Here is a 22,644-nt window from a genome sequence, read left to right on the forward strand (position 1 = left end):
AATGTGAATAAATCTTACGGATGCCAAAAAGCGAAAGCTTATGTAAGGCAGATACTGATATAACTAACATATTTTGCATAACTTACAAGAACAGTGTATTGCTCTTCAAGTATTCATGTCATAAGTCAATGCCACAGTCCATAAGAACAAGAAAGCCGCAAAGCTTGGCATTATTCCCCCCGCGCCCAGTTGTGTATGAAAGCTCAAACATAAAAATAAATGAAGCTCATTGTAACTAAGAGTTTTTGTAAAATGAAAGATTCCCATTAGCAAAAGGCACAACTAGAGCACTAGCCTAACATGTACAGAAAGTTTCGTGTAGCCAAGTTTGAACGGTTTTTTTGAGTTATAGCCTGAAATAGAAAGGAAACTTTAATAATATGGTATTTTGGAATAAGTTTCCATAGTAACAGAAAAAGTATCGAAAATGAAAGGTTCCCATTAGCTAAAGGCACAACTAGAGCACTAGCCTAACATGTACAGAAAGTTTTGTGTAGCCAAGTTGAATGGTTTTTCGAGTTATAGCCCGGAATAGAAAGGAAACTTTAATAATATGGTATTTTTAATAAATTTCCATGGTAACAGAAAAAGTATTGAAAATGGAAGGTTCCCATTAGAAAAATGGCACAACTAGGGCACTAGCCTAACATGTACAGAAAGTTTCGTGTAGCCAAGTTGAACGGTTTTCGAGTTATAGCCCGGAATAGAAAGGAAACTTTAATAATATGGTATTTTTGAATAAGTTTTCCATGGTAACAGAAAAAGTATCGAAAATGAAAGGTTCCCATTAGCAAAAGGCACAACTAGAGCACTAGCCTAACATGTAAAATGTCTAAATCAATATTAAATTGGATGATTGTTCTCTATACTTAACAAGTATTTTTAATGCTTAAATTCTATATTAAAGTATATAAATCATTTGAATACTTCATATTATGTAAGACAAATAAATCATGAATGTGAATAAATCTTACGGATGCCAAAAAGCGAAAGCTTATGTAAGGCAGATACTGATATAACTAACATATTTTGCATAACTTTACAAGAACAGTGTATTGCTCTTCAAGTATTCTGTCATAAGTCAATGCCACAGTCCATAAGAAAAAATAAAAATACTTTCTAGTAAGCAATCTGGTACGTAATGTATACCAGGTAACCATGCATTTTTCAATGTGCTCAAATTACTGAAATTTTCAAGCAACAGATTTTTCATCCAATTCTTTGTCTCGAGACTGAAGCTCACATTGTTAAAATAGACCAGAATTAGGAACAAGACAGACATTCTAACCAGGAACTCTTACTAGCACTAGCTGGTTTCTCTACCAATTGTGTCACCTACAGTGCACTGTACATCTTGTCACCTAAAAGCTATGCTGTGAAGCTTTGTTCGGATTGAAAAGGTCTAAAATATGTTGAAAATAACTTTTTACTAAATGTTTAATTAAAATTGAGGCAGATACATGTATATCTTGTATACAGTTTGCAGCAATGCTATTATTGTTTAAAAATTTGCTCAAATGCATGTCCTAAACTAAGATCGAAATCACATGGGGGGGATTGAAGAGGAAAACCTGTAAAGAGTATCATTATCACACGACAGGCTTAATAGAGAAGTAGGCGATTGATGCAGACCCAATAGACCTGAATTGATTCACCTTCCCTATTAGTAGCAAAATCACAACCATACAGGTATGTACAGCACCTTACAGGTTATTGTCTAGTTTATATCTGAATACATGATATATGTCTTATTACAATTACATTAGCTGCATAAAATGGCGATGGGGCATATATCTTCATTGTTGATATTTTGATTTGTTCAAAACTGGCAAACTATGACTATAACAATGATAATGACTTTGTACACTTTGATATTACTTTCATTTTAATATAACATGATAGTAGTTTTTGTTTGAGATAAAGTTACATCTACATTTTTTTTCATTAATAAAGAACTTCAAAAATTGTTATTAGATTTAAAAATTAAGACAATATTAAAAATCACACAGAATTCATAACAAAAAAGACATGTATAACTTGACAAACAATACTTGCATGTAAAGGCCATTTTAACATCAAACATTTGGCCAAATAACAGAGATGAGTGTATATAAACATTGTTCATTATAAAATGGATTTTTTTACTCTATAATTTTAACTTATTTATCTGTAAATAAGCCACTATTCACAATCAAGCTTTTGACCACAAATAAGCGAATGCTTTTTTGTGGAGTCGTCCTATATAAATTACATGTATGAGCTACTATAAACTACTTCATTTTCACGTGATACAAAGTTTTGCACAATTTGGGGAAATAACTTAAACATATTATCAAAGTTTTTAGCAAATATAAATTTAAAAAACATATTAACAATGCAAACCCAAATGTTGAAATTTTAATTTAGAGGCAAAATGAATAAGTATACATGAAATTAAGAGGCTTACAGTAACTACGGTATATGCCTTCTAGGTCACATGATAGAATTGTGAAATTATATAGTTCTCATGACAAAACTGTGACATATTAGATCACATGACACTTATGTGTTATTATAGATCACATGAAAATAAATAAAATCTTCTGGCCTAATAATGACCAATATATATACCAATAATACAGATATTTATGTATATACATAGAGAGAACCATATCCATATTTAACATCTGCTAGGTTATGACAATCTATCAATCTGCAGAAGGTCATTCTTGTACGAGGAAACATGCCACATAAAAACCTTTCCTTGGTATTAGTTGGCCACATATCACAATCTAAAGAGTTCAATAAATCGATAAATAAACAGAGGCTCCGATTCTGACCACTTTATCCATTGAGGTGCCGTTGTATGAGCATCTTGAGACTGCGGTTGGGAGTAAGCTGTTTTGTGGTGAGGACCGCATTGGTCATTGGACTCCTGTCCTTGCCCTTGGAGTTCCAGGCCATGATGGCTGCCCGCTCGTAAGTGTAGCCATCTATAAACCAATCAGTCACTTTTATATAATTATATACAGAGGGTATTCATGTTCTGACACTATGTGATGTTTGCCCTGCTGTATCGGTGTAAAACCACTTGATGTTTGCCCTAATGTATCGGTGTAAAACCGTTTGATATGTGCCCCGATGTATCAGTGTAAAACCACTTGATGTTTGCCCTGCTGTATCGGTGTAAAACCACTTGATGTTTGCCCTTATGTATCCGTGTAAAACCACTTGATGTTTACCCGATGTATCAGTGTAAAACCATTTGATATTTGCCCCGATGTATCAGTTTAAAACCATTTTATGTTTGCCATTATGTATCAGTGTAAAACCATTTGATATTTGCTCCGATGTATCAGTGTAAAACCATTTTATGTTTGCCACGATGTATCAGTGTAAAACCATTTGATTTGTGCCTCTATGAATAGGTGTAAAACCACTCGATGTTTGCCCTGCTGTATCGGTGTAAAACCACTTGATGTTTGCCCTAATGTATCGGTGTAAAACCACTTGATGTTTACCCGATGTATCAGTGTAAAACCATTTGATATTTGCCCCGATGTATCAGTTTAAAACCATTTTATGTTTGCCATGATGTATCAGTGTAAAACCATTTGATATTTGCTCCGATGTATCAGTGTAAAACCATTTTATGTTTGCCACGATGTATCAGTGTAAAACCATTTGATTTGTGCCTCGATGAATAGGTGTAAAACCATTTGATTTGTGCCCTGAAGTATTGGTGTAAAACCATTTGATTTGTGCCCCAATGTATCGGTGTTAAACCATTTGATTTGGGCCCGATGTAACAGTGTAAAACCATTTGATGTTTATCCGATGTATCAGTGTAAAACCATTTGATTTGTGCCCCGATGTATCGGTGTAAAACAATTTGATTTGTGCTCTGATGTATCGGTGTAAAACCATTTGATTTGTGCTCAAATGTTTTGGTGTAAAACCATTTGATGTTTGCCCTGATGTATCAGTATAAAACCATTTTATTTGTGCCCTGATGTATCGGTGTAAAACCATTTGATGTTTGCCCTGATGTATTGGTGTAAAACTATTTTATGTTTGCCACGATGTATCAGTGTAAAACCATTTGATATTTGCTCCGATGTATCAGTGTAAAACCATTTTATGTTTGCCACAATGTATCAGTGTAAAACCATTTGATTTGTGCCTCGATGAATAGGTGTAAAACAATTTGATGTTTACCCAATCTATCAGTGTAAAACTATTTGATTTGTGCCCCGATGTATCGGTGTAAAACCATTTGATTTGTGCCCAAATGTATTGGTGTAAAACCATTTGATGTTTGCCCTGATGTATCAGTATAAAACCATTTTATTTGTGCCCTGATGTATTGGTGTAAAACCATTTGATGTTTGCCCTGATGTATTGGTGTAAAAACATTTGATGTTTGCCCTGATTTATCGGTGTAAAACCAGCGTTCAAAATTAAGGCCTGTCCGTCTGCCTGCGACCAGCAATTTTTACCATGTGGCTGCTCCTTTGACAGGCAACTTTTGGTCCAGATAGAAGATATACAAAACAAAATGACAGTAGAATTGTAGAAAGGTCGAAAATCACGCTGTACAAGACAAATTTTCGTAATATTCTGGTTTTCAGTCAACTTTGTTGCGAGCCTACGATACTATCCGGATATGCAGATATATTTTGTTAGTAAAACTATTAATTTGCTAGTAATTATATAAAGTACAAGGAAGAATTGTAACTTTGTTAGGACCAGTAACTTTTAGGGTCAGCCGGTCCTTAGGACCAACAGGAAAAATCTTTAAGAGAGAAAACTGTGTAAAACCATTTGATGTTTGCCATGATGTATCAGTGTAAAACCATTTGATGTTTGCCCTGATGTATCAGTGTAAAACCATTTGATGTTTGCCCTGAAGTATTGGTGTAAAACCATTTGATTTGTGCCCCAATGTATCGGTGTAAAACCATTTGATGTTTGCCCTGATGTATCAGTGTAAAACCATTTGATGTTTGCCCTGATGTATCAGTGTAAAACCATTTGATGTTTGCCCTGATGTATCAGTGTAAAACCATTTGATGTTTGCCCTGATGTATCAGTGTAAAACCATTTGATGTTTGCCCTGATGTATCGGTGTAAAACCATTTCTATTAATATCTCTAACAAATTTTCTTCTGGTTGAGTATAATTATGTAATGATACTGTTACATTATGTAATGATAGTGTTATACTGCAAAAGAAACATTAAGTGTGATGTTTTGATGACTTATATGTATACTGTCATCTTTATCAGACAAAATCGCTGTCTGAGGATTAAGTCCTTCTTCATGTTATTAAGCTCACATTAACAAACGAGCAAAGAACAACATTAACCAGCTAAAAGAGCTAGCATTAGTGATTATTTTAAACAAATAATTTCTAATTTTATTTCATTTTTCACTTCAATTTAATATTTATTGGTGGAAATATGTTTTGATATGAAATTATGCATGAACTGGTAAGCACAAGTTTATCAGATGAAGGTTTCATATTTCCTAGGTATAATAATATAATAATATATATACTGTATTTAGATATGTTTTGGTTACCTCTGGTAATAATTCTGTATTTACAAATTACAGAGTTATCTGTCCTTGCAAGTAGGTATCACTAATGACCCTATGTGTTTGTGAGTGTAACGTCATACTTGTCCGAGAAAACAATATCAGTTTTTCTCACAATATAATGATGTCACAATGGATACCGACTTACTTGGGAAATAACTCTGCATTAAGCAAAGACAGAATACTGATAGGCATCAGGAGTAGTGGTATACTAACCTTCTGCTATCACAGGGTCTTTCATCAGCTCTCTAGTGATAGGACATAGATATTCATCTGGAATGCCAGCATCTAATAAGAATAAAAAGAGGCAAGAACCTGTATTTCCTGTCAAATTTACTAATAGGAACAACAAGGTACAAGAACCTTTATTTCCCGTCGAATATGCATATTACATATAACATAATCTATCAATAGCTTGTATTTTGAAAACAAGTAAGACATAACAAAACAAATATGGTATCGTTAATTGTGATATTTTGGCGCTAGGAAAATTTGACGTTTTTGTATCAAAATAGAGTGGTTAAATTTTGGTGCATTTAAATTTGGCATTTCCTATGTCATGCAATTTTTGGCACATAACTCTATTTCATCAGAAGAAAAAATAAAGATTTAGTTTGTCTATATACATATCACGCAACAATATCAGATAATGATAAACCATGGATGACCCAGGAAATAAGAAGAAATTTGAGGGTTAAAAATAGATTACATAAGAAAGCAAGATCTACTAATAGGGAGAATGACTGGCTCAGATTTAGGATTGCACGTAATGATGTTATTGATCTGATAAGACAGGCAAAACAAAACTATTTAAATAAATTACAAAATACCCTATCTGACAAGTCAATTCCGCCTGGTAAATGGTGGCGTATTGCCAAGTCTATTAGTAACTTCTCTAATAAGTCTTCTTCTTCACAACCTTTTAAAATTGGTGGTAATATAATTATTCATCCTATGGACAAAGCAGAGGCATTAAATAACTTCTTCTGTTCTATCTCAAATTCCACAGCTGAAGTTGATGATCCTGATCCAGACTTACCTCCCCTTAGTCACCTTAATTTTTCCGATATCAACATTACTGATCAAGATGTCTTAGATCAAATTAACCTAATAAAACTTAACAAGCCTGCTGGACCTGATAATGTTTCTCCTACAATAAAAAAAAATCTTGCACCTCCTATACTTACACCTCTGAAATTACTCTTTCAGAAAACTATTTTAACTGGTAAGGTACCACACTCTTGGAGAAATCCTCAAATGTTACTGCTATTTATAAAGGTAAAGGTTCTGTTGATGATCCCAGTAACTACAGACCTATTGCTATTACTTCCTGTTTAAGTAAATTATTAGAAAAAATTATTTTTAAATATGTATTTAACTTTGTAACGAAACATCATATCATAAGTGAGAATCAGTCTGGATTTCAACGTAGGGATTCAACTGTCAATCAACTTATTTCTATTTATGATGTTGTTATTTCCAAAAACTTAGATAATGGTAAAGATATTAGATTAGTCTTTTGCGATATTAATAAGGCTTTTGATAGGGTATGGCACAAAGGACTTCTTTATAAACTTAAAAAAATATGGTATTTCTGGCAATCTTCACAAATGGTTTGAGAGCTATTTATCTGACAGCAAACAACGAGTTATCTTTGAAGGTTATATGTCCAATTTTAAATCCATTTCTGCTGGTGTTCCCCAAGGCTCTGTTCTTGGTCCTTTCCTTTTTCTTCTTTTTATTAATGACATCACTCATGAAATTAATACTAACGTAAAACTTTTTGCTGATAATACATCACTTTATGTTATAGTTGATGAGGATGTTATTACCCCAACTAATGATCTCAACGATGACTTAGAATCCATTTATAATTGGGCTAAACTTTGGAAAATTCATTTTAATCCACAGAAAACTGTTGCTTTATCTGTTTCAAGGAAAAAGAGATACCATCCACAACTTATCTTTAATAATCAAATAATTAATGAACATGTTTTTCCACAAACATCTTGGTGTTATTTTTAATTCAAATGGATAATTAATGAACATGTTTTCCACAAACATCTTGGTGTTATTTTTAATTCAAATGGAAGCTGGGGTGATCATATTAAATATATGATACTTCTTGTAAAAGACTAAATATCTTGCGCATGCTTAAACACAAAATTGACAGGAAATCGTTGGAATCTTTATATCTCTCTTTCATCCGCCCCATCTTAGAATATGCCTCTTCTGTGTGGGATAACTGTAATATTGGAGACGAAAAACTTCTTGAATCTGTCCAAATTGATGCAATAAAAATTATTACTGGCCTCAGAAGTGGAACGTCTCATCAAATACTATATTATGAATCTGGGTTTGAAAAATTAAAAGATAGACGTAATAGACATAAACTCATTTTAATGTACAAAATAATTAATCACTTAACAGCTGACTATCTATATCACACTATTGAACCCTATATTAATAATAATGTTAATCACCGACTTCGCACTAATAGATTCTTTAATATTCCTCCATCCAGAACATGCACCTATGACCGTAGTTTCTTTCCCGATACAATGCGCCTATGGAATAATCTTGACCATTCTATTACCTCTTCCCCTACTCTTAGTACTTTTAAAATTTAAATAAAACTCGAACACACTCTAATAGTAATGCTGTTAACTTCACCTCCTGTAATCCAAGAAAACTTAATATAATACTATGTCAATTACGTAATAATGCGAGCAATCTAAACTTTGACAAATATAAAGACCACCTTATTGATGACCCTGCTTGCTCCTGTGGCGCTGCCTGTGAAAATGCTGACCACTATTTTTTCTTCTGTCCTCTTTTTACTGACTCCAGACACTTTATTGTTGCTAATCATTTCAATCATATCTCTTCTAAACTATTAACATCTGGTGATATCCAATTATCTATTGGAGAGAATCAATTCATCCTTTCTAATGTGAATAATTATATCTCTGCCACTAACAGATTCAATTAATCCTAGCTTTCCTGTTAAATTTGTTACTTAGTCATATACTTACTATAAATATACTTATTTATGAATATCATATGTTAATCTTCTTGATGTAATTTTAATCTTATATCTTTAATCGATGAATCTGAGTAAAGCTACACTATGTGTGTATGTGTGTGAGAGAGGGGTATGTATGTGATTGTTTATATGTATATATTCACTTACATTAATCCTGTAATATTGTCTATTTATGTTCGTAAATATGTATGAAATGTAACCTCCGGGACGGGAGATGACTTATATAGGCTTGCCTGTTGTCAGATCCCTTTAATATTTGTTATTAATAAAATATGTTGAAATCACGCAACAATGGAGAACTGACGCGATAAGTTTTGAAGCCTTATCGATACAATGACAACCCTGTAGAATATTGGTCTTCAATAGAAGTGATTAATAGTCACACATCTATACATGTTTGCACAAAAGAAAGACTCACGCCATTGTTATTTCTGGTTGACAGCACAAACCTTAAATGTGTGTTTATGTAACGTGATCGAGTACTTTACCCGAGAGTATGTGTTCACATACCTAATTTATATAAATTGTATTGATTGTTATATACAAGCAAATAAATACGTAGCCAAATTTTGGTGTGTTAAATTTTGGCGTTTTCATGCCAAATACCGATTTTAGTTTTTTCAAGAAAGAATTACTTTAACATGTAGATAGATATTTGATATTTGAGTACAAAATGTGTAAAATGTATCTATATGTACAGGGCATAAATATCATGTTCAACACTGATTTAACTAAATTGTTGTTGAGATGGTTGATAAAAGGTTTGTCATTCATGCATGCCATGATATGTACCCTACATTTCTTTTTCTTATCTAGTTCACTCAGAAACAACATCAAAGATTCAATTATTTATAATGAGATATTTACCAGGATCTTTCAGAAGATGTTCATTTTTCACACTGATACACTTCATGGCTCTCAGGATCTTGTTTCTGTGTCCGAGGGCATCTAATAAAACAAATTTTTATCAGTCTCAAGATGCTATGAAACTCATATCATTCATATCATAACATTCAACCATCAATTAAACAGCTACAATAACGCACAATCTTGGGTTGTCTATAAATATTTACCAATATAAATGAAATGAAAATTTCAGAATGTGCCTAAAATATTCAAGAGAAGAACATTAAAGCATAAGAATCTTTGAGTATTGGCTCTAAAAAAATCTGGTTATTTAAATGTCAAAGTACAATATGGTTTATCTGCATAATATTTAACTTTTTCACACCTGAAAACACATTTGAACTCTTCTACATCAAAGACCAGAAGGGTTCATTATAAATTTTGAAGGGTAAACGACTTGAACTAGCAGATGATTGACTATAGATTGAAATTACTTACCGATTCTGAGCGAGATGAGCATTTCATTGTTAAGGTTGACTAGCTCTGTTCCGTCGATGTCGTTCGACCTGAAGTTGTCAGTGTACTGGCTCATCCCGATACTCTCTAACCAAGTACAGACATCGTCTACGGTCCACTGGGCGATGGGCTTCAGGGTCATGTAGCTCTGCTCGAACAGGTCTCTTCTCTCCTGGTCAGGGTTCAAGTTATCTACAAGGAAATCTGTGGGTGTTACAATTGGACTAAAAATTACCTGGTCCTAATTACTCGAAATAAAAAGAAGCGACTTGAAGTCAAGATTTAAGTTACCTACTTTACGACATATTGTAGCTCTCATGATTTAAGACTTTCATGCTAACTTTGTGACAGACAATGATTTTTGCGCTCACCACCAAAAATCTTCACCCTGATGAGGAAATATGTTTAACCACATCTGACTTAGAAAATTTTGGTATTTTTTGGGGGCAAGTAGAATTTAATTTCGGTCAAGTGAGTTATTGGGCTATACTTGAATTTTTTTTTACACCCATGCTTACCGATGGCTTCCCCTTGTGTAGTAATCTTCCATATCAGGACTGTTTTGTCATTAGATCCAGAGGCCAGCAGCTGACTATTGGGGGAGAAGGCACAACAGGTAACGTATCTACAAAACAATTGTAGTGGTAACAATTAGTGCACAAGTACAAAATTATTTTAGTATGTATTAAAGTATGCAAGAGGTAAACATATGAATATATTTCTGCTTATGGTTATAACAGTAATAAATCTGTGTAGAGGGTGATTTGTATATCAATTTTGAATGAGTCATTTTTTGAATTGACACAATAACTGCACAGAAAAGACCAATTTTATATGATACCTCCCACCTCTTCCCTCTCAAAAGCTTCAAAAACAGACTGAACGGTGTAACAAGCAGGTAATAATGTTTGAAACTCTGTTATAGTACATGTATATGTATTTTATCAGCTTGTTGAATAGTTAACTTTAGGAGACACTTACCGTGAATGGCCAGATATAATGTGAAGTGAGCTTCCTGATGCCTGAAATGGTAAGTAAACGGCTTGTCTTAGAGAGTCCATTTAAGTCACAGAATGAATGAAAGGGTTTATTCAAATGATATTGTTTAAAGTTGTTTGTCTCGTAATTTTCATTATCACAAACTGTCATAAAACATACAATGTGTGAATATGGATGCATATATATGATTGTTCAGATCTATGAAAGCACCAATATACTATTGACATAGTGGTAAATGTCGCATGGAATATCACATGTTTTGAAAGAACCGCCACAGTCAATGCTATGTTTCAAACTTTTGGGTTATGTCAGAAAACCAAGTTGCATCATGTGAATGACATTAGCAATACCCGTATAGATTGGAACCCCCCTGAGCCATATCATGTGGTCATTATCGGCAATACCCGTACAAATCGGAATAGATTTTACACAAGTCAGTAAATATAGAAAGTTTAAAACTTATTAGAGAGGCAGAGAAAAAATGTAGAACACCGTAAATACTTTTTCTATGCCAAAAATACAGACCATACAACTTGAACTAAGCAAACTAAAGTGAAGTCTATGATGGTATAACGGACACCCAAAAAGTGAGTATTATGACGTCACTAATGTTGACATGGAAATGTCAACTGATCATTTTAACAAGAGGCCCAAAGGGCCTTAACGGTCATCTGACTACCTTGGCAATAGTAAAATTAATTTTATATGGTGTCACTTTGTCAGGACCATGTCAGGATCATTTTCAATTTCTTTCAACAAATTTTATTTCAAACAAGAGGCCAAAGGGCCTTAACATGTAGGAAATTAATTAGATATAGTGTCATGGTAGCCATCTTCGATTTGGGATCAACCAGAGATGTAACAACACTTTGTCGGGACCATGTCAGGATCATTTCATGCAAGTTTCAGCCAAATCACACCGGTAGAACTTGAGAAGAAGTTCAAAATGTGTTTTCAAGATGGCGGCTGTGGCGGCCATCTTGGCTTTCGGATCGACCCGAAAAATAACAACACTTTGTCGGGACCATGTCAGGATCATTTCATGCAAGTTTCAGCCAAATCGCACCGGTAGAACTTGAGAAGAAGTTCAAAATGTGTTTTCAAGATGGCAGCTGTGGCGGCCATCTTGGCTTTCGGATCAATCCGAACAATAACAACACTTTGTCGGGACCATGTCAGAATCATTTCATGCAAGTTTCAGCCAAATCGCACCGGTAGAACTTGAGAAAAGTTCAAAATGTGTTTTCAAGATGGCGGCTGTGGCGGCCATCTTGGATTTCGGATCGACCCGAAGAATAAAACAATTTGTCAGGACCATGCCAGGATCATTTCATACAAGTTTCAGCCAAATCGAACCAGTAGAACTTGAGAAGAAGTTCAAAATGTGTTTTCAAAATGGCGGCCATCTTGGATTTCAGATCGACCCGAAAAATAACAACACTTTGTAGGGACCATGTCAGGATCATTTCATGCAAGTTTCAGCCAAATCGCACTGGTAGAACTTGAGAAGAAGTTCAAAATGTGTTTTAAAGATGGCGGCTGTGGCCATCTTGGATTTCGGATCAACCTGAAAAATAACAACACTTTGTCGGGACCATGTCAGGATCATTTCATGCAAGTTTCAGCCAAATCGCACCAGTAGAACTTGAGAAGAAGTTCAAAATATGTTTTCAAAATGGCGGCTGTGGCGGCCATCTTGGATTTCGGATCGACCCAAAAAATAACAACACTTTGTCGGGACCATGTCAGGATCATTTCATGCAAGTTTCAGACAAATCGCACCAGTAGAACTTGAGAAGAAGTTCAAAATGTGTCTTCAAGATGGCGGCTGTGGCGGCCATCTTGGATTTCGGATCGACCCGAAAAATAACAACACTTTGTCGGGACCATGTCAGGATCATTTCATGCAAGTTTCAGCCAAATCGCACCGGTAGAACTTGAGAAGAAGTTCAAAATGTGTTTTCAAGATGGCGGCTGTGGCGGCCATCTTGGATTTCGGATCGACCCGAAAAATAACAACACTTTGTCGGGACCATGTCAGGATCATTTCATGCAAGTTTCAGCCAAATCGCACCGGTAGAACTTAAGATAAGAAGTTCAAAATGTGTTTTCAAGATGGCGGCTGTGGCAGCCATCTTGGCTTTCGGATCGACCCGAAAAATAACAACACTTTGTCGGGACCATGTCAGGATCATTTCATGCAAGTTTCAGCCAAATCGCACCAGTAGAACTTGAGAAGAAGTTCAAAATGTGTTTTCAAGATGGCGGCTGTGGCGGCCATCTTGGCTTTCGGATCGACCTGAAAAATAACAACACTTTGTCGGGACCATGTCAGGATCATTTCATGCAAGTTTCAGCCAAATCGCACTGAGAATTTGAGAAGAAGTTAAAAATGTGAAAAGTTAATGCTTGGCGGACGGCGCACGGCGGACGACGACGGACGAAACATGACGACTATAGGTCATCCTGACCCTTTGGGTCAGATGACCTAAAAATGGCTATTCCATCTTGTGGAGTACATTGTCATTGAAAATCGGTTTTCCTGGTCTAACCAAAACAATCTTGACAGGGAGAAAGTGTTTGGATGGAAATTGGGAGAAATGAGGTAGGAAAATAGTGTTGGAGCAATAGGGAAATTGGGAGGAAAAAGGTGGGAGACTGGGAGGAGGCTGAGATGGAAATGGGAGAAATGAAATAAAGTGGGAAGGAAATGGATGGAAATGATGTTTGAGGAAAGGGAAAGTGGAGGTAAGGGGAAATGGGGAAGCAGAAAGTTGTAGGGAAATTGGTGACAAGTGAGAGGGCAAGTGGAGGTAATAGGTGGGACAGGAAAATGTTTGAGGGAAATGGGGAGGGGAGATGTTTGAGGGAAATGGAGAGAAAAGAGGTGTGAGGAAATTTTGAAGCAAACTGGGGAGGGAATAAAAAAAAAAGAGAAATGCAGAAAAAGAGGAAAGTATTATGATTTACTTAGTCAAGGTTATATTTGGTAAAGAAAAGGTGAATGTAAGAAGAGAAAGAGGGAATTGGCGATTACATATAAGTGTTGCTTTATAATCAGACAAAACAACAATATACTTACAGGATCCCACAGTCTGATGGTTTTATCTATAGACCTGAAATAAAATAATCAACATCACTTAAGTGATAATTTGATAGGTACAGTTGCCACACATACATGATATGTCACATATCCAGTTTCATCCCTAGTCCAGACAATTTCTGTACATAATCAATACACATATTATCACCACAATATCAGTTTTCATGAACTAAAACTGTTGCTATGGTTACTCTACATGCAGAACATAATATGAATACGCATGATAAACTACAGCATTGCCAAAGCTAGGGGTGGTTTATGGTTATGATATGAATGTATAACTATGAACTGAAAGCATTGAAAACACAATATCTGACACCTTGTAGATAACGATGTACCATTATTTGTTTTCATCATATTCAAATATGATATCTGGATACATGAACAATAACCCAGTCAGGATCTTTTTATCAATTTGTTGATATTCAAAAACTACTTGAATGTGCAGTACTACCGGTATATACAATGTATAAGGCTTTATGAAAACTTCGAAAATTGACATTCTTCAGAAAAGACTCCATGTCTGTAAAGTTGACACTGAGATTCAGTAGTTGTTGTATGTGGTTTAACATACCAACAATTACAACATGGTTATTGGATAAACAGGCCACAGAGATGTCTAGCTAGCACATATACATCAAGAATATCTCAGCCAATTTAACACATAAACAAACAGACTTGATCATCAGACCTAATTGACCCTATCTATTATTAACTATCTTACAGTAACAAAACATTGGACAGCAATTTTTCTTTTCTCCTTCTATTTTCAATTATTTTTTTTTTTTGCTTTATGAAGATAGATGCATGATGGACCCATCTCCGCTTGATGCGAGCGCGTCTGCTGACTTCCGGTATTGAGAGTTCACCAGATCAACAAGCGATAACCATGTCACTAACCTGTTCATATATCTATAATTATTACTTGGTCTTTTTGCAGTTCTCAAATAGAAATGGGTTTTCGTGATGCATTTTTCTATATTATTTGTGTTTCCCAGTCAGTATGTGACTTCAGACGATGGTCGCACACAGTAGATTTGTTGTAGGCCTATTGTAAGCCTAAGATTACATTTTATGAAAATAAGGCATATGCTTTAGCGGGAAATATTGTGGGGTATTCAACACACATGTTTCATAGGCAACATCGAATCTGTAGGATAGATTGTCTAAGAAATAGATTTTATAATTTTAATGGCTAACTGATTTATGTTCGCCAACAACCCTGCAAAAAATGAGTTTGCCATTTGTCAATTTTCCGTGAATTAAAGCATTTTACGATTGAACATGCTTCTGGTACATAATTAGTTAACATTTTTTTTATACATTTCATAATATATCTTTTTAACACACTGCCCTAAATTATTCTGGTGTACAGTATAACTTTGCCCAACCAATGATTTTCACATGTGAATCATGACGAAATAATGCATCTCAAAGGAATGCATTTTACGATTGAACATTGGATATCTGACACGTACTGGTACTTATATTCAATTTCATTATACTTTCAATGCATATTATATCTTTCAAAACTTTTCTGCAATTATTTGGATGTAAAACTGTACTGACCGATGAGTAATACATATACATACAACTTTCATTTTTCAAAACATTGTCTAATTTTTGTTTTTCTCCAAAACAGACTTAAAATCATGGTAACTGCAGCAAAATGCTTGAAAAATTGAGAAATATCATGAATTTTGGCCATGAAATGCAGAAAATTTGCAGAGCACTTGTCTGTTGTACAAGTACACTTCAATTTTTTTTCTACTGCTATGCAGTATTCAGTTTCAGCAGTTTTAAGATGAAGTTATTGAACTTTGTTGTTGCAGCGGCTTTTCATGTCATACTGACTTAAGTAAAGACTAGTGTAGTGTGAAGACTATTGTAGTCTGAGTTATTGATGTAAATATAATGGCCATGATAACATCTGTAGCCAACTTACGCTGAGGCTAGCAGCTGACCATTGGGTGAGAAACAGCAGGACATTACCGGACCACTGTGTCCAACCATGCTGTGTACAGTGGTGAGATCAACCGCTACAAAAAAATCAAAATGAATAAATCTATAAGCTATAAAATTTAATTTTCTTCTTTGTTAGATTATATTATCTTTATCAACAACAGAAATTGTACAATATAACTGCTTAAATACAGCAAATATTTCAGTGCTGAGGTTATAATTACCACCCGTCTCTAGAATTAAATCTAAAGATCAATCTAATTTAGCTACATTTGAGTTAACTAAAATGGTAAATTAAAAAGAATACAACATGATTTTATCGGATCCATTTCACACTTTGAAGTCTATCTAGTTCTACAATTACTTACATCTACTGCCCATTTGAGTATGGAATACCCACAGTTTCACCAGACTGTCTTGACCACAGGTCGCCAGCAGAAACCAAATACTGCCGTCTTTGTACACCTCTGTGAAAAAATGATGTCACATAATTTCAACAACTTCAACAAAACTATCAAAAGGGAGGGAATTGGGTAATATGTCTGATAGTATATTGTCTTCATGAACATCGCTGCAAAACAATAGAATGTGTAGTGGAATTGGACTTGGTCGATCATCTGTGACCAGGTAGCTCAGTTGGTAATGTATAGCGGCAATGGACTTGGTCGATCATCTGTGACCAGGTAGCTCAGTCGGTAATGTGTAGCGGCATTGGACGGGGTCGGTCATCTGTGACCTGGCAGCTTAGTCGGTAGAGCATTCGACTAGTTTTTTGGAGGTCCCGGGTTTGAATCCCTGTCTGATCACTACATTAATTTTCTCCTCTCCTTTTACAATCATAATTGAAATTCTGAAGGCTTTAACATTAAAACTTTCTTCCCATATATTTAGGAATAAACCACTAGTGGTATATCTATTACAGACCATGTACGATATGTGATATTTACCTCGAGCTGACCCATAGGTAGGAGAGAAATCACAACAAGTAACCCCAAGGTCATGACCTTCCAGGATATAGGCCAAATGTTTGGAGTGACCATAGTTGGCGTCCCAGGCTCGTAGGTTACCATTGGAACAGCCAGTCACCACAAAATTACTGTCTGGAGAGAATGCACATCCCACGATGGACGCTTCATGTTCTGAGAAGGTTCTGTGTAGAAAAAAAGAAATTGAAATTAAATGTATCTTTAACTTTCCAATGGTTTTTTTTAAAGGCCCACTACCTTTCCAAAACAAAAAAATAAAGTTTCTTAAAACATTAATAACATTAGGAAATATATATTGACGGCCTATGATTAGGTTACAATACCGAACAAATGCAAGATTTCCTGTGTAAACTATGTTAACAGTGAAGATTCATTTCGCTGTTTTGCCGTCTGTCGATCATCAGCTAACGCTCAGTAGATAGCTAGGACGATGGCGGGAAACCTAATAAAAATATAATCTTTATTTATTTTACATCGATTGAGAAACAAGTTACACAACTTATATAAATTACTCTCGATGGCCTGGATGTAAGCTTGCGAGGGGTCAAGGTGTGGGAGGAAACCGGAGTGCCCGGAGTAAACCCACGTGATAGGGCAGGTGACCCCTGACCTTTTCACGTCAGTGCTGGGGATTGAACCCCGGCCGGCTAAAGGCAAGCGGCTTAACCACTACACCACCCGATCACCCCATAATACGACTTGTGTCGACAGTGTGATGACAGGTGTAGTATTAACAGTAACCAAAAACTTTTGTGACTCTACAAAATATCAATCTCGTTTTGCATTGCAATTTCAAACAAGAGATCCCAGAGGGATCTTGGCACCCACCAAAGAATGATATATGTCTGACAATGGCAAGAAGGATTTTTTCTTAGCTTTTCAAACTTTTTCCAACATACTACATATAAAATTTGAGACAGATCACTTCAGTACTTTCTAAGAAATTGCGGAAACAAAATTCTACTATTCAAATCCAAGATGGCAGCTGGTCGGTCTTGGCACCCACCAAAGAATGATCTATGTCTGACAATAGAATGAGGGATCTTTTCTCTGCCTTTCAAACTTTTTCAAACTTACTACATATAAAATTGGAGACAGATCACATCATTACTTTTTGAGAAATAGCAGAAACAACTTCAACTATCAAAATCCAAGATGGTGACCAGGATCAGTCCCAAAATGCAATATGCACCCCTTGGGGAACCTACACATGAAATTTGAGACAGATCCCTTAAGTATGTACACTATGAGAAATAGCGGGAGCAACCTTCAAACACCAAAATGCAAGATGGCGGTCAGTCGGCCATCTTGTTGAAAGACCAATCAATCCCAAAATGCAATATGCACAACTAAAGCCCTAGGGGAACCTACATATGAAATTTGAGACAGATGCCTTTAGTGCTTTCTGAAAAATAGCAGTAACAATCTTCAACTACCAAAATCCAAGATGACTGCCTACATATGGAATTTGAATTTGATACAGATTGGCTATTCAAATCGCCTTAAGATCACCTAAAAATCAAAAGCTGTTTCGGAAAGGTAGAGGGCCTATAATATTGTTGTAATGGAAAAAGTCCTAATTGATTGACAGCATATAAATTATGATATCTGAAAACAATTATTCTAAATATTACATTTTAATGTATTTTTCCTTTACTTATCCATAATCCTTTTATTCCAAAAATTATATATATATGTAGATGTAATCATAAATGGGCTATATCATCATTATGAGAAAAATAACATTACTCTATTTATTACACTGTTAATACGTCATAATTGTTGTTAAGTAACTAGGTCTATAGGACGCAATGAAGATAGCCAGTAGGTATGAAAACTTCAGGGAATCTTTATAATGCTACATGATGCCATGTAATCTTTTATTGAAAAATTATATGTAAATGTACGTGAGTCATAAAATGTGATAATAGTTTAATTACCTGAGAAGTTTTTGTTGCTGTACATTCCATAAACAAGCAGTTTCATCATCACTCCCCGATATCAAATATTTAGAATTTGGAGAAAATCGGCAGACACGTATACCATTCTGTTTCTGGTGTTGTAACATCGCCAGTTTCTTCCCGTTCTGTACATCCCAGAGTATCAGTTTACCGTCCATAGAACAAGTCGCCACAGTCGTCCCAAATGGGGAAAATGCACAACAATGTACATAGTAGGTATGGCCACACAAAGGTGAACTGGGAAGTTCTGTGAAATCACTGACGTTCCACAATCGTGTTGTTTTGTCACCAGAGCTGGTTGCAAGTTTGTTGTCGGTGGAAAATGATACACAATTGATGTCAGATGTGTGGGCACTTATTGTGTGAACAAGGCTGGCGATTAACGAAGTCTGTGAGCTAGACATCTTGATGATTATAATTTATCAAAGGCACTGTCCAACAAATTTAACTAATCAACCTGAAAAAAAAAGTTATTATATGAGCTAATTTTTAAATATGTACACAATGATTTATATGTGAGAAGAATACGTGACTGTCTCTTTACATTACTAAACACCACACGAGGCGCCTATAAACCGGAAATACAAACCATATTTCTCATCAAATACTTGTCTTATCGGTTCGAACGAAACACCAATGTCAAGTTTATTTAATTTCACAACGTTTATCACTTGCTTACAGGATGGAAGATTTAGAGGATATGTCTTAAATTTTCGTTAAAAAAATACGACAGCTCATGTAATGACGGCCCGCTTCAGAAAGTAAGACGGTAACCCTTGCACCCACAAGCTACATCAAAGACTGCGCTGGCGGATATCAAAAGAAAATTGGTCGTTGCCCAACGTCACGGTCAGTACGTGCACAAACACAAAAGCTCCTGTCTTGTACTTTCCCAAAACCCAGTGCGACTTATCCTTCTCATATACGTCCTTGATGTACATTTTGACAATTTGTTTATTGTAGTTCAATCAATTAATTGATTATCATAACTCCACTGTTGAACATTTACATGTATACATAGTTTTTAATATGGAAGAAAGAAATGGAATTGGATCTACATGTATGTGCAAGATTTGCATTGTATTACAGCTGAGTTGAATGTACATCTGCATCTATATTATTGTTCTTGAAAATTTTGATCCATAATTATAAGTTAAGTTTAAGTTAAGTTTATTTTCCAGTACAGGATTGAGGTCCTCTACACTGGACTCATAATCATACAATAAATACATACATGATACAGTATATAATGTACATGTAGCATTGCAGGTAATAATCTATAAAGTTTCGTTAGTTAAGTTTTTAAGAAATGTTCGATTTCCATGTTGATAATTTCAAGGTGTTCATGTTTATATTGTTAACACAGTTCATAATGACAACTCTGCTTTATAATTATAGAGTAGGTCTTGGTTTTCCCAGAATTTGTCTAAATTATTTCTAAAACAGTTTATATTAGATGATGATATAACAGATTCTGGAAGAGAGTTCCAAATTCTGACAGTTCGCACAGTAAAATAGTTTTTTCCTCAATGTTGATGTTGAATGTAGGGGCTAGAGTTTTTTTGAATTTCCTCTAGCACTATGTTTGGGGGCCACATCTGACCATAACCTTATACAGTTACAGCAGTCTTTATCATATAATCCAGAAATCATTTTGAACACCTCAATCATGTCCCCACGCATACGCCGGTATGATAGACTGGGCAATTTCAGTTTTTTCAGCCTTTCCTCGTATGGAAATTTCTGTAGTCCGGGCAGGCATCTGGTGGCCCGTCGTTGAACACTTTCTATCAGGTTGATTTCCTTGTTTTTGTATGGATACCAGATTGAACTTGCATAATCTAGCTGGGACCTGACAAGTGATTTGTATAATGGTATAAATAACTTTGTGTCCATAAAATGAAATGTTCTACGTAACATACCAAACATTGAATTGGCTTTTTTTACTTTGTTGCTGATATGGTTTTCAAAGCTTAAATCTGATGCTATAGTTACTCCAATATCTTTCTCACTTGTTGTAGTCAGCAGTTGTTTATTCATTAAGTTGTAATGGTGGTTTGTATTTGTAGACTTTCCAATATGCATATGTTTACATTTGTCCGGGTGCATTTTTAATAACCAATCTTCACTCCATTTGCTCATGGTATCCAAATCGTTTTGCAGGATTTTCCTATCTTCTTCGTTGCAAATTACTTTGAAAATTTTTGTGTGTCTGCAAAAAGATATATCTAGGAGTTTACTAGATTAGGGAGCTCATTAATGAAGATGACAAAGAGAAGTGGTCCGAGCACTGCATGAACCTTGTGGTATTCCAGAAGTGACTTTTGTCCACTCTGAATCTTCCCCGTTAACTGTGACTTTTTGATGCCTTCCTATAAGAAAGTTTGAAATCCAAGTGATAATTAAGTTGACTTGAGAAGTTATATGCGCCTAGTTTATTGAGGAGACGTTGATGAGGGACCGTGTCGAAGGCCTTCTTGTAATCCATGTATATGCAATCAATAGCATGACCATTGTCCAGTGCATGTGTCCATTTATCTAAAACTTCAATTAGTTGTAGAGAAGTAGACCTTCCTGATATGAAGCCGTACTGTTTTGTAGAAAAAATACTTGTTGGTCCTCATGTGTTTCGTTATGTGCTCCCTTAATATGGTTTCCAGTATTTTACATACAACTGAGGTTAGACTGATCGGGCGGTAACTTCCAGCTTCACATCTGTCACCTTTTTTTGTATATGGTGCAGACTCTAGCATTTTTCCAATCAAGTGGTAGATCTCCGGTGGTCAGTGACTGATTGAACAGGATTGTTAGCGGTATGCTTATAGAATTTGCTGTGTTTCTCAAGTAGTGAGGGTGAAGTTCATCCAGTCCGGGTGATTTCTCTGTTTTAAGTTTTGAAAGATAGTTATGTACTTGCTGTCTGTTGACTTGGAGAGGTATCATGTCCTCAGTTACTGTTATGTTTCTAATTCTAGGTATATCTTCGCTTTGCTCAGTTACAAATACTTGACTGAAAAATGTTGCTAGCACATCCGCCTTTTGTTTATCCTGTGAAACCTTAAGAGAGCTCTTGTCATCTGGTATGCTGTATAAATCTCCCACACCAACTTTCACTTTTGATTTAGAATTAATGTATCTCCATATGGCCTTGGGATTCGATTTTGCTTTATTTGCCAGGTTGTACTTAAATTCTTTCCTAAGTTTCCGGGTGGCATTTCTTACTTTGTTTCTTATCTTGTTGTAGTCCTTCCTTATTATCAGATTATTCACTCAGTTATTATAGTTTACAAATGTATTTATAAGATCCGTATTAAATTGCTGTTGGCAATTGGTTTAAAATAATGAAATTACATGATATCAAGTGAACACATTTATATACTCACACCGTAGCTGTTAACGTTAACGTTAGAATCCAACGTTAACAGTGAAGACAGAATCTCGCTAATCGATAAAATCAATTTCACAATCCAAAACAATGTCTACGTGTGTCAACTTTATCACCGTTACGAATCAATTAGAGTAAATATAACAATTATCAACTCTGACATGCACGAGATAACGTTTGTTTAGAGATCATACCTGTTTGTTATCATCATATGACTCTCAGTCTCATGTTGACATTCGCCATTTTGGACAGTGACGCAATGTC

General features: G+C 35.3%; 1 protein-coding gene across 1 annotated transcript; it reads right to left on the reverse strand.

The window, feature by feature from the left end:
* Positions 1–826: 826 nt before the first annotated feature.
* Positions 827–22,641, reverse strand: LOC138320815 (WD repeat, SAM and U-box domain-containing protein 1-like). Its single transcript, XM_069264056.1, has 12 exons — positions 22,575–22,641; positions 18,975–19,452; positions 16,996–17,198; positions 16,417–16,515; positions 16,032–16,125; positions 14,066–14,099; positions 10,966–11,006; positions 10,503–10,609; positions 9,967–10,176; positions 9,490–9,570; positions 5,793–5,864; positions 827–2,972 (listed from the first exon to the last, which is right to left on the reverse strand). Exons 2-12 carry the CDS (start codon positions 19,397–19,399, stop codon positions 2,824–2,826), a joined length of 1,515 nt encoding a protein of 504 aa, XP_069120157.1. The 5' UTR covers positions 19,400–19,452; positions 22,575–22,641; the 3' UTR covers positions 827–2,823.
* Between the last annotated feature and the right edge of the window lie 3 nt (positions 22,642–22,644).

The sequence above is a fragment of the Argopecten irradians genome, chromosome 4 (assembly GCF_041381155.1).
Source record: "Argopecten irradians isolate NY chromosome 4, Ai_NY, whole genome shotgun sequence".
In the NCBI taxonomy this organism is placed as follows: domain Eukaryota; kingdom Metazoa; phylum Mollusca; class Bivalvia; order Pectinida; family Pectinidae; genus Argopecten; species Argopecten irradians.